The 13,190-nt window shown below is 44.5% G+C and overlaps 1 protein-coding gene across 1 annotated transcript in view; it reads right to left on the bottom strand.

The window, feature by feature from the left end:
* Positions 1 to 12,910, bottom strand: part of gramd1ba (GRAM domain containing 1Ba) — a 325,749-nt gene extending 312,839 nt beyond the window's left edge. Inside the window, exon 1 of the mRNA XM_039764176.1 lies at positions 12,672 to 12,910. Coding sequence (XP_039620110.1) covers positions 12,672 to 12,832 — 161 coding nt within the window. The 5' untranslated portion in view covers positions 12,833 to 12,910. The remainder of the gene's footprint in view (positions 1 to 12,671) is intronic.
* Positions 12,911 to 13,190: the final 280 nt, after the last annotated feature.

Raw genomic sequence — 13,190 nt, 5'->3', positions numbered from 1 at the left:
CTGGAGTGTCTTAGACTTTTTCTGGCACTGAGGTTCATTGCCAGAAGCCTTAGAAGGTTCAGGGCATTTGGGTGGCATCTTAGGGCTTTAAGAAGAACAAAACGAAAAACACGAGAACGCTCAGCGAAACACTCGAGATATCGACATGCGGTAAACTGTTAGGATACGGGAATGCTGGGCGGAATCTGCTGGAGATGCATCACACAGCAGCAGCCAATCAGCAGCAAAGAGAAGTAAATAACGCTCTTGGATTGGCTACTTTCACCATCCCAAGCTGCCTTTTCCTCTACGGTTGCTTTGTGTTCTCTCTACAGTACACTATTTCCATGAAAAAAGCCGTAAAAAAATGGCGGAGGATATTTGCGGTTTCCGCTAACAATTATTAGTTAGGTTCTAAGGAAAAACCTGCAAATGACTGAGGTCGCAAACACTGAACTGCGACTCCGTGGGAGTCTACTGTATTGGCCAAAAGGCTCAGTACGATTTGTGTGTAAGCAGCAGAGTTTGGAAAAATATCACTCATGAATGAAAAAAAATAACATTTTCTGATTTATATTCACAAATGCTTCAAAAATAATTTTCAGACTGTCCTTCTGTGGTGGCATCAGACACAGAAGTTGAAATTTATGAGGCAATAGCAAAAATAAACATAAACATTACAGCAATAATAATTTCTAGGAAGATTAACAACTAATTTACAATTTATAATTTTGTTTCGTTATGAACCCGAATGCGTTCTTGCTCTGCACAGAAAACATCCCCACCTGTCACTTGTACACTACGCTGGTTCTGGTTTTCACAGCTTAATTATATTAAACTAATAATTAGAACACGGCTTCTCAGAGCGTCTATACCATACTTTTGTCTAGTTGATGCTTATAAATAATTATATGTGAAAAATGATTGCTGTTTCTCTATATATGAATAAATCTATGCAAAATGTATCTTCATTTTTCTCTATACGTCATTTTAATTTTCTGTTTAAATTGGTTAACATATTCAGATATGTTGGAGGGGGGCAAATTGAATCACCACCCGCCCCGAGCGGCACAAACTTGAGCTATGCCACTGCCCTAAATTGTTCAGCATTTTTTTAATTGCATTATGTTTATTCATTACTTATGTTTCAGATAGTAGTAGTTTAAATAGATATTGTCACTTTGAAAACATACTGATGCGTAACTATTATGGTTCACTGAATAGCTACTTCCATAATATTGTGAGCTAATTTTCCCTTTCAGACCCTTTCAGGGAGAGTTACGTATTCATGATGTTATATGTTTAAGTAATAAGCAGTATTACATTTAGAGCTATTAGTGATGATGGTGGTTATTGCAGTTGTGGCATTGCCCGGCTGGGATGCCTCTATGCTGGGAGGACCCGGGAAGGGAGCCAATCCAGAGCATTACCTCCACCGGAGTGCTAGGTGGCCGCAGTGCCTTGGACTCCATGGGAGCTGGAGTTTGGTGCAGCACTATTTTGGGTTCTCTGGGCACCACCAGGGTGCTGCACTTCTGGGTGTGGTGAGACAAAAGGTCAACAAGCACCTGGAGCACTTCTGGGTACCTTCTAAAAGGAGCCAGCAGCCACTACTCCAGGAGCCAGAGTCTGGTGAGCAAAGACGAAGCTTGCCATGCAGGAGCAGTGAAGAAAAAGGGAAAGAGAGAAGAAGAGAAGTGCGCTTTGTGTTTTGGACTGTGCTTGTGACTGAGCTCTACACGTGGGAAATGGAGGAAGGCGTTTCCCATGGAGAAAAGAAAAAAAAAATAAAAGCGTGTGTTTGCACTTGTGTCCTACATCTGTCTGTGTTGGGGATCGAGAGGCTGGTGTCCCCCCTTGTGGTCCACACAGTTTGCTATTGCATATTACTGCCACCACATTAGTAGAAGGGTAAATCATAAAGAATCAGAATTCCTTTTATAGGCCAGGGGCCTCATGTATAAACGGTGCAAACGCACAAAAATGTTGTGTAAGCCTGTTTCCACATTTAAATCGCGATGTATAAAACCTAAACTTGCCATAAAGCCACGCACATTTCCACGGTAGCTCATTCCCTGGCGTACGCAAGTTCTGCACTCGGTTTTGCAGAATGGCTGCACCCAGCGTCAAAGCAGTGCTACTGTTCCAGTGTGGTTACCCTTCCTTTTTTAGATCAACATCCCCCACGCGGCTTTATAAATGCACTGAAATTAACCACATATTGTTTATTAGTTCGATTGTAATTAACCTGTAACAATATAATGGTCCACAGAATGGCCAAACTATTCTAAATACCATAACTGCTCTAGCGTTGTTACTCTCACTACATCTTCTTCTTTTTCTTTCAGCTGCTCCCATTAGGGGTTGCCACAGCGGATCATCTTTTTCCATATTGCTCTCACTGCACCACTCGGAGTATTTATGTCACTGTATCTGAGTGTGAATCACAGCAGCAGCTGATCGGAAAGAGAATTATCAGTAAAAAAGCATCAAGCACACGCTGCCTCAGCCATGCTGTCTATTGAACTGCTTCTCACATGGCAAACGCTTCAGAGCCTTTCCTGTACGGACCTCGCAGTTCACAAACAGTTTCATCCCAAGAACTCTAAACGCACTCAATCAGTCCATCAAGTGCTCCTTGTAGAACTGTCTGTACTTATTTGTACAATCACCTCACTGTAAACTTGCACTACAGTTATAATATTGCACAACCTGAGCCACTTTATGAAGTGCATATTTACATATGATAATGATATCATTTTTAAGATGAAATGCAGCAAAATATGTTTATTATATGTGGTGAATGGCCGGCCGTTTATCCCGGCCAATACTCCCAAGCCACCAGGTGGAGCCCTCCTTGCAGTATGGAGGTCCCCAGAAGACCAGCAGGGCATCATGGTCACTGTAGTTTTTATACGCAGCCCTGCTGGATGCCATGGGGGCCACTAGGAGACGCTGCAGGGAGGAATAACGGGTATTTTCCCTACACCCCGGAAGCACACGTGGACAAGTGGAATGACAGGCTTCTGGGGTGAAGAAAAGGACTTGTACCTGACCCGGAAGGGATTGAGAGTCACATGGACTGGGGATTGGAACACTTCAGGGTCAGGATATATAAAAGGACTATGGGAGCTCCCAGATGGCGAGCTGAGCTGGGTGGAAGGGTGGCAACGCGTCTGGGAGCTGGAGGATTGGTTTATTGTTAGTAATTGTGATTTGTATGAATATAGTGGAGGAGAGGGTGCTATGTGCACTGTGGAAAATTAATAAAGTCAATTTGTGGACTTTTACCTGGTGTCTGGAGTCGTGGACAGGGGTTCAAGGGAGTGAGAGCGCCCCCCTATCCGTCACATATATTATACAGATAAAATGTTAACTTCATTTAAATAATCTATATTGTTAATAATTAAACATGTGAGGACACGGTGTTGCTGTGCTAGCAAGGATCTGGCGCTCCGTTCACGGATTGTTCCTGCCTCACACTGTATGCTTGCTGGGACTGGCGTGACACTGGAAAGACAGAATAATTAATCATGTGCTACAAAGATATTTCAATGTTCCTTAAAGGTTTTGAAGAATCGGCATTATAAGCTTACAGATGTCTTAACGTCTACTACAGAGCTGATTGTGTAGCGATTGGATATTTGGAGAAAGAAAAGGGCTTTTAAAGATGGTGATCAGCATGAGCTCAAGCGCGTGCAGAAGGAACTCCGAGTCCAGCTCAGGGCGGTGAAAGAGCAGTACAGGAGAAAGCTGGAGCAGAAGTTGTAGAACTACAGCATGAAGGAAGTGTGGGATGGGATGAAGATCATCACTGGCTGCAGCTCGAAGCGGGGTGCCACCATCGAGACAGACGTGGAGAGAGCAAACCAAATGAACAACTTCTTTAACAGGTTTGACCACCCTAACCCACTCTCACCTCAGAGAACTGCATCCTCCAACCATTCTTCTGCTGATACCAGCATAGGAGAGACATCCCCACCCATAATTACAGCAGCCCATGTGAGCAGAGAGCTGAGGAGACTTCGTGCCAGCAAAGCAGTGGGTCCAGATGGAGTATCGCCACAACTGCTGAAGGCCTGTGCGTTGGAGCTGGCGAGTCCTCTACAGCGCATCTTCAACCTGAGCCTGGAACAGGGGAGAGTTCCGAGGCTTTGAAAAAACATCTTACATCACCCCAGTCCCAAAGGTATCACGTCCTAGTGAGCTGAATGACTTCCAGCCTGTTGCTCTGATGTCACATCTGATGAAGACCATGGAGCGGCTGCTGCTTGACCATCTGAGGCCACAGGTCCACCACACCATCAACCCTCTGCAGTTTGCATACCAGGAGAAGGTGGGAGCGGAGGATGCCATCATCTATATGCTACACCGATCCCTCTCCCACTTGGACAGAGGCAGTGGTGCTATAAGAATTATGTTTCTGGACTTCTCTAGCGCCTTCAACACCATCCAGCCTCTGCTCCTTAGAGACAAGCTGACTGAGATGGGAGTAGACTCACACCTGGTGGCATGGATCGTGGACTATCTTACAGACAGACCTCAATATGTGCGTCTTGGGAACTGCAGGTCTGACATTGTGGTCAGCAACACAGGAGCACCATAGGGGACTGTACTTTCTCTGGTCCTGTTCAGCCAACATACATCAGACTTCCAATACAACTCGGAGTCCTGCCACGTTCAAAAGTTCGCTGATGACACTGCTATCGTGGGCTGCATCAGGAGTGGGCAGGAGGAGGAGTACAGGAAGCTAATCAAAGACTTTGTTAAATGGTGGGACTCAAACCACTTACACCTTAACACCAGCAAGACCAAGGAGCTGGTGGTGGATTTTAGGAGGCCCAGGCCCCTCATGGACCCCGTGATCATCAGAGGTGACTGTGTGCAGAGGGTGCAGACCTATAAATACCTGGGAGTGCAGCTGGATAATAAATTGGACTGGACTGTCAATACTGATGCTCTGTGTAAGAAAGGACTGAGCCGACTATATTTTCTTAGAAGGTTGGCGCCCTTTAACATCTGCAATAAGATGCTGCAGATGTTCTACCAGACGGTTGTGGCGAGTGCTCTCTTCTATGCAGTGGTGTGTTGCGGTGGCAGCATAAAGATGAAAGACGCCTCACGCCTGGACAAACTTGTTAAGAAGGCAGGCTCTATTGTAGGAGTAAAGTTGGACAGTTTAACATCTGTGGCAGATGACGGGCATTAAGCAAACTCCTGTCAATCATGAAGAATCCACTGCATCCACTGAACAGGATCATCTCCAGACAGAGGAGCAGCTTTAGTGACAGACTGCTGTCACCGTCCTGCTCCACTGACAGACTGAGAAGACCCCACACTATGTGACTCTTCAATTCCACCCGGGAGGATAAACGTTAACATTATACAAAATTATTGTCTGTTATACCTGCATTGTTATCACTCTTTAATTTAAAATTGTTCTTTATCAGTATGCTGCTGCTGGAGTATGTGAATTTCCCCTTGGGATTAATAAAGTATCTATCTATCTATCTATCTATCTATCTATCTAGTAAGCACAGGAATTGGAGGTTAGTATGTTTGAAAGAGACAGTACTGCTGCAATAAAGTATTTCATCAAAGATCACACACAATCACTGAACCATCGTGTTCCCATATTTAATAACATGCTTTAACTATCATGAAAATGATATCAAGTATACATCTCAGTATTTGAATTATTCTGAGAGCTGTAATATCACAAATGTAATGGATTCTGTGGAAGGAGGAAGAGAAAGCCCATTTAAGAAGCACTTAGTGATTCACACACATAGAGCACATAGAAGATCAAATACAAAACAAAGCATTTAACATACTACTTTAGTTACGATGGGATTTGAGAAACTAGTACATTAAACGATTTTAAGATGAAGTTTATGATGTTCTACTTTAATGACAAAATAAACTACGCAATTAAAGCTGGAAGTTTCGAGATTGAAGTTGACATTTCGTGCTTTTTCCCCACTGTGTCCCCATTTTTTTTTTTCTCTGTACCCTAATAAGCTTTCATATGACACCCAGACGGTGGGCTACGACTCGTCTTTTCATGGCGACTTTGATATCTGACAACTTCTTTTTTATTTCGGGCACCGTGCGACTTTGTGAACTTGAGCTTTCAGGTTTCTGCGACACTCTATGTCAGTCGATCAGCTTCCTTTTATTGTTTATACCACTGATTAAACCAACAAATAGTACGTTTTTTCTTTGCCTCCACTCGGTATTCGCTGAACTTCTTCTATCTCCCCAATGCTTTTGCCATCGCCTTTTCACAGAACGCTGAGCTTAAGGGCTATTTATATTGCTTTGCATATTCAAAGAGGCGTAATTCTGGGAGGAGACTGGGCGGGACAGCGGGCGCGTGCATGTGCGTTAATTTCCACGCTGGCCGGAATTTATGGAGTAGAAGAAAGTGGAAGTGGGTGAGCGCACAGATCTATGCATCTGGATTTTTTTGTGCATAAGCACATTTCCGCTTTTATGCTTACACCATGTTATAGTGTGAATTCTACGCATGAGGCCTATAGGTTACCTAATGTGGACCAGGAATTTGTCTTGACAGTATAAAAGAGACATATAAGAAGATAAAATATGATGCAGCATAAGACGGCAGCCCATTGTGCAGCTATAGCAGATCCTGAGAAGACGCTCAGGCCTGGTTAGCTGAATGTGGAAATAAACGTTTAGGTGACATGTTGTTTTACGTTTGGAACAGGAGGTGCCCTGGGTGAGTGCGATCAGCAATGACATCTGCGGCCCCCTTCCTCACCCTGGACTCATAGAGGACTTCAACGCGTGGCACATTACAGCCCATGTTCCTTTCACAGGCTCCGATGATGACTTTTAGCCTGAACAGGGGCAGCGCCAGAGCAGATAGTTAGAGTTGAGGACACACCGGCTCGGTGATGGCTGTGTAGATATGGACCAGTATTGTTAGATGGGGGGATTGAGTTTTCTTAACTGATGTACTCTATGATGGGCTTCCTCAATAATGCATGTGATGTTAGCGTCCCACTTAAAGTTTTGTGACAGCACTGTGCCCAGAAACTTGACTGACTGCAATCGCAACGGCCGAGTAAAGGCAATTTGAAAATAACGCGGTAGCTGCAAACGGAGAGAAGCAAGTGCAATGCATCACGCTCGTATGGGATTATGGGTAATTCGAAGACGCACAATGCAGCGCTCTGTTATTAGTCTAACTGAAGCTGAATTCTGAATCGACTGCAGTGGTTTGGTGACCCGTGCCAATACTCCAGCCAGCAAAGAGCTACAGCAGTCCAGATACAAGCAGACCAAAGCCTGGAGCAGAAGGAAACAGGCTGCTCTTGAACATCTTGTGTGGAGTGAATCTACAAGAATTTAAAATATACAGTGTGGTCAATAAAGAGTAGATGCTCATCAATCATCGCCCTAAAGGTGGCCAACAGACTTTGGTGGGTGACAGCGATTGTGAGCCGAGATGAACAGATGGACAAGCTGGGGAAACAACTTCTCTGTCTTTGCCAGGTTGAGCTGAAGATGGTGTTTTTTCATCCTGGTTGCAATATCAGTGTGACATGGGAAGATTCTCGCTGAATCCATGTGGTCCTTGTGGAATATCAGGTCCGCTGCTCAGAACAAAAATACTAATTAAATGATGAACATGCTCATGCTGCAAAGTGGAGCAGGTGCGAGCGATCTGCCGTGAAGACATCCCGTCTCCGGATTGGTGCGAGGCGGTCAGTTTGATTGTCTTATTATCAGCCCGGAGCGGCGATGAGGCGACCGCACCCACAACAGCTCCCCAGTATATAAAAGGGTAGTTAGTGCACGTTAAGAAGGAAAAGACAAGAAACGAAACAGACGAGCAGACAAAAAGACAAGACAAGAAACGAAACGAAACGAAACAGACGAGCAGAGCGAGAGACAGGCAGGCTCATTCAGTGAAGGAAAAAAAAAAGTGTCATCTTTATTCTCGACATTCCCACTTTAAACCCTTGTTTTTTTTCTCTCCCTAACATTGCCACGTCGTAAACGTCATCTTAAAATCAATGTTTAATTTACTAAATTTTCTCAAACCCCGTCATAACTAAAGTAGCACATTAAATGTTTTTTGTTACGTGTTCCCCGACCCAGTTGTTAATCGCTACTTGTAAACAGCTACCTGAATATATAACGGAATATCTGGACTCATGGGTGGCTTGGAAATGTACGCTCGGTAACAAATTACACTGGATCTCCACACTCTCTGGCTGTTCTGATCAGACAACCTGTGATGTCTGCCAGTTCCTCGAAGAACTGCAACTAAGGGGACCATCGGTGAGGTCCTACGTCTCAATTGGATTATCTAACATGGAAGGCCCTCCTCATTGATATGAGCTTTGTTCAGAATTATCCATCAGCCTGACCTACGGATATTTGACATAAATAAAAAAAAAAAAAACGGAGGCAGAAAGGCACCGAGTTGGGATTCAAACCCACATTCTTAAAAATAAAGGTGCCAAAGTGGTCCTGCGAAGCAATGCCATGAGGGAAGCATCCACATGAGGGCTCCAGACAGAATTTTTTATTTACACTACTACTAGCTGTCCCCCGCGGCTCTGCCCGGAGTGAAACAGGACAAACTTTAAAAGTCAATGAACAAACAGGTATCACTAGCTAAGTGGAGGCAAAGTACCCTCCAAAATGTGGTGAGACGTAGAGCGACTCGAACGCAGGCTGGCATGTGAGTTAGGAGGGCCCTGCCCGGCTCCCCACTCCTGACTTCACACTACCCCTCCTCTCTGCCCGCTATCTCTGCCTCGGATTAGCAGCAACATTTATTTCTATAGCACATTTTCATACAAATGATGAAGCTCAAAAGTGCTTTACATGATGAAGAAAGAGAAAAATGACAAAATAAATAAATTAGGGAACACTAATTAACATAGAAAGAAGGACAAAAAAACAAAACAAAAAAAAATAAAACTCAAAAAAAAAAAAATCTGCAGGGTTTCTGAGGCCACGAGACCACCCAGCCCCCTCTAGGCATTCTACCTAATATAAATGACCTCAATCAGTCCTCATTGTATTCAGCGTGAATATATCACTCATGCAAGCGAACTATGATACTTAGCGCGATGAGAGAAGTTGCAAAATCAACCGGAATGTTCAAGAAAATTCTAGAAAGAAAAAAAAAAACAGATCTAAATCCGTGAAGTAGTTCTCTCGTTCACTAGATAAGCGGATGTAAGATAGGCCCAGAAGATTGGCGCGTGAGTGAAGCGGGCAGCGCCCCCTTCCCCTCCGCCCACTGCGTCTCTCTTGGATTTGAAATAAATCGGTATTGCAAGCGAACTATGATACTTAGCATGATGAGAGAGGTTGCAAAATCAACTGGATTGTTCAAGCAAATTCTAGAGAAAATGCCGATCTGAATCCGTTAAGTAGTTCTCTCGTTCGCTAGCTAAGTGGAGATAAGGTACACGCCCACAAGGCTGGCAAGTGAGTGAGGAAGGCTCCGCCCCCAGTCCTCAGCCCGCTGTGTGTCTCTCAGATATCGCTCCTGCAAGAGAACTATGATTCTTAGCACGATGATAGAAGTAGCAAAATTAACCGGAATGTTCAAGCAAATTATTGGAAAAAAAAAACGATCTAAATGTGTTAAGTAGTTGTCTCGTTCGCTAGCTAAGCAGAATTAAGGTTAACCCCCCCACACCCCCACCAAGGCAGACGTGTGAGTGAGGAGGCCCGTTGATTCTCTCTCGGATTTGCGTTAAAAATCGATACCACAAGCGAACTATGATACTTACCGCGATGAGAAAGTCGCAAAATTAAAAGAATATTCAAGCAAATTAGAAAAAAAAATTATTAAATCCGTGATGTAGTTCTCCTGTGAGCAGTGGACAGACATACAAACAGGTCAAAACTATAAGAAATTTCGTGCTTGAACCACATTTTTAAAACCGTTTCTTAGCAAGCACCTATGGGCCAAGGGTTGGGGAGATTTTGTGATGAGTGAGTCAGTTTTATTTGACTTAGCTATATATATATATATATATATATATATATATATATATATATATATATATATATATATATATATATATATATATATATATATAGAGAGAGAGAGAGAGAGAAGATCTGTAATAGAGTCCATAAATACCCAGGAGCAGATGATGACAGACTTGTTCATTTAAACGGACTGCTGCACATAATCACAGCTGACTAGTTCTGGTTTGTCTTGAGCTGTTATATCCTGCTTACTACACCTTCAAGATTTCTGTTTTGTCCAAATATGAGGAACCTTCTCAAAGCCCCAAGGAAATGTTTTCATATGTAAAGAACTCTTCACAACATAAAATGGTTCTTTGTCAAGCAATGGCTCAATGAAGGAACAGACAAATCAATAAAGGCCCATTTCAGTGCCACTATCGGTACAACAGTTGTATTCTACCAGCACTAACTACTGTGCCACCATGCAGCCCTTTTACAACATACCACTCCACACAAAGAGGAGGGCAGATTCTGATGCTGTGACACCTGAGGTGCCAACCGAGGCCAATGGGCACCTCATAACCTCTGCTGATGTGTTCATCTTCAAGGATTTGACTTCTCGCTTGTCAGGTACTGTGCACGTCCTCCTTGTTTCTGTCGCACTGCCTGTCGCTGCTTGTAGCTTTGCACTTCCTGCCTATGACATCAATGCATCTGATCTTTGAATAACAGCACCTGCCAAATCCGTCAATGTGAAGAGGAGAAACGAGGAGACAGCCGTTAAAACAAACCGCTCAACTCCCATTTACCCCACTCGTGTACCATCTGCAGCCACTTGTTGGAGTTGAAGGAAATGAGAAGACCAAGCCTCTCATGGCAGCACTGGGTGTCAGGCAGGCACCACTCCAGTGTGAGATGGCTGGATATAGCCGGGTATACCCAACTGTAGTGGCTTCATTTGGATCTGCTGGACAATGAATTGTCCTCAATGTCCGATAGAGAAAAGGAGGACAGCACTGCATTGACTCAGAGATGTGGATGGATGGATGGATGGAAATATAACCCACCCTACTTCCTCAAAATAAATGACTAACACAAACTAGTTTATTATGAAAAGAAATTACTACAGCTAAAATGGTGTGACTATTGCAACCCAAAAAAGCTTTAGAACTTTAGAATATATAACAATACATTTTAACATGAGAAATAACTGATTGTCTTACACATGTGCCTATGAAGCAGTTTTAAAGTTCTGTTAAGGTAAACATTTTAACTCCCAGCGAGAGGGGGCGCTGTCGCTAACACCATCCCAAACCCCAACAACCGCAGCTCTGAAGGGCAAGTACCAGAAGCTCCCTGACCACGCCCCTTCTGGGACGATTGCGGTATAATTGATCCAACTAACCAGAAGCGGGCGTTCATTAAAAGATCCGACTGAGACAGAGATGGAGCCCATCTAACCAGCTTACATTTGCATATTAAAAGAGAACGCAGCAGTGACCTTTATTTCTGTTTGCCTCCTTGATTTTGTTTACATAAAGAATATGTCAGACTGGTACCCCAAACCTTGAACCCATGTCCGGCCATTTGTTGACGCTATATTAGATAGCTAGATAGATAGATACACAAGTGGATGTATACATTTAAATACATCATACAGCACATGGCAATCTTTGATAAATCATTTCAAATCCAAATACAATAAATGTGGTCTGAATTACCCAAATCCAAGAATCAGAATAACACAGACACAGCCAAATATTTCTATTACAGTAAATAACAACAACAACAACATTTATTTATATAGCACATTTTCATACAAACAATGTAGCTCAAAGTGCTTGCCTAAATAACATGCATTCTGCAGAACAAGAACAGCCTAGCCAGTCCTTTTTACCCCTTAACCCAAACCAGCCCCCTATGGTCTTCATTACCCAAATGCCTCAGAGACAGTGACGCGTTGGAGTCCCTTTCTCTTTTGCTGTGTCAACTTTGTGCCGCCTGCCAGGCTGCGATTTGTTACCTCAGCAAAGTGAGTGCAGTAAATACGGACAATGGACACGCGGGGCAGCGCAGGAGAAAGTCCAAGCGCAGACACAGCACATTGTGTTATTATTACATTACAGCCTGGTGAGACCTTAGCTCTTAAAGCGGAAACGTCTCTCTCATTGGTGGGGGATTTCACACTTGTCGGATCTTCAAGCCTCCAGGGATGCCTCGCTCGTATGCACACCTGTGGCAAGCCTTACAAGAGGCAGCGCTGTTTATTCCTTCCTTCGCTGCTCTTCAAGACCCAGCACGCCTTTATCGACACCCCTTCACAGCACTTGCGTATTCAAACCTTCGCTCTTTCCTGCTTAATGACCACGAGTAAAGCTACACCTTTCGGTGTCACAGTAGGACACTGAGAACAAGTGTATCGAGTATCTGGAAGTTTGGTAACCCCTCCCTTTTCAAAGCTTGCAGGTACAGAGAGTCGGTAGGAAGGGGCAGCTGCGAGCTGCGGTCCCAGACTACGGGTCGGTGTCAAGCCCCGTTGTGTGCTAGCACTCCGCACGCATCACTGGCGTCTGCGGGGTCTCTCTGTCTTTACGACTCGTGCGCCTGTCTTCACAGGCATCTCAGTTTTCAGACGAGTTTTCTGCCCTCATTTGTACGTACGGTGCCTTTCTGGTGTCCCCCCGCCCCCTTAAAGCTCCAGGGTCTTGTCGTTTCCCTACCTGTGGTGTTGTCTTCTGGGTGCCCCGGGGGAAGTCGGCTTGCTCCTCGGATGCTGCAGTTGGTGTAGGGATCGCAGAGACATGCTTTTAAAGAGACTGTCCTCGGCGGCGTCCTCCAGCTTCAGCTGAGGGATAATGTGCGCGGGGTTCGCGAAGGCCATGTCAGCGGCACAGGGTGAATATGGGGCGTGTGGGACCGTTAGGTGATGACACCCCGGGGTTGAGCGCTCTGCGAGTCAGTCGGAGTGAGCGGGAGCTTCTGAAAACACACACTAGCACGCGCAGTAGCGCACGCAGAGGGAGGGATGTAGAGCGGGTCAGTAGAGCAGCGCGCGCATGTGCCGCGAGAGCGCGCTGAAGTGCTAGGCCTGTGCAGACACACGCGCGTCGCCGCACCTGGCGTACACGTGGCGAGTAGCAACAGCAAGACAGGTATGAAAAGTGCGCTGCGCTATATAGATAGCTAGATATGAATGGCACTATATAATAAATAGATATATATTAGAATTTTTTTTCGTA

The sequence above is a fragment of the Polypterus senegalus genome, chromosome 9, assembly GCF_016835505.1.
Source record: "Polypterus senegalus isolate Bchr_013 chromosome 9, ASM1683550v1, whole genome shotgun sequence".
Lineage (NCBI taxonomy): Eukaryota > Metazoa > Chordata > Cladistia > Polypteriformes > Polypteridae > Polypterus > Polypterus senegalus.
Note: the sequence above shows the minus strand (reverse complement) of the source record. Positions and strands in the feature narration are given on the sequence as shown.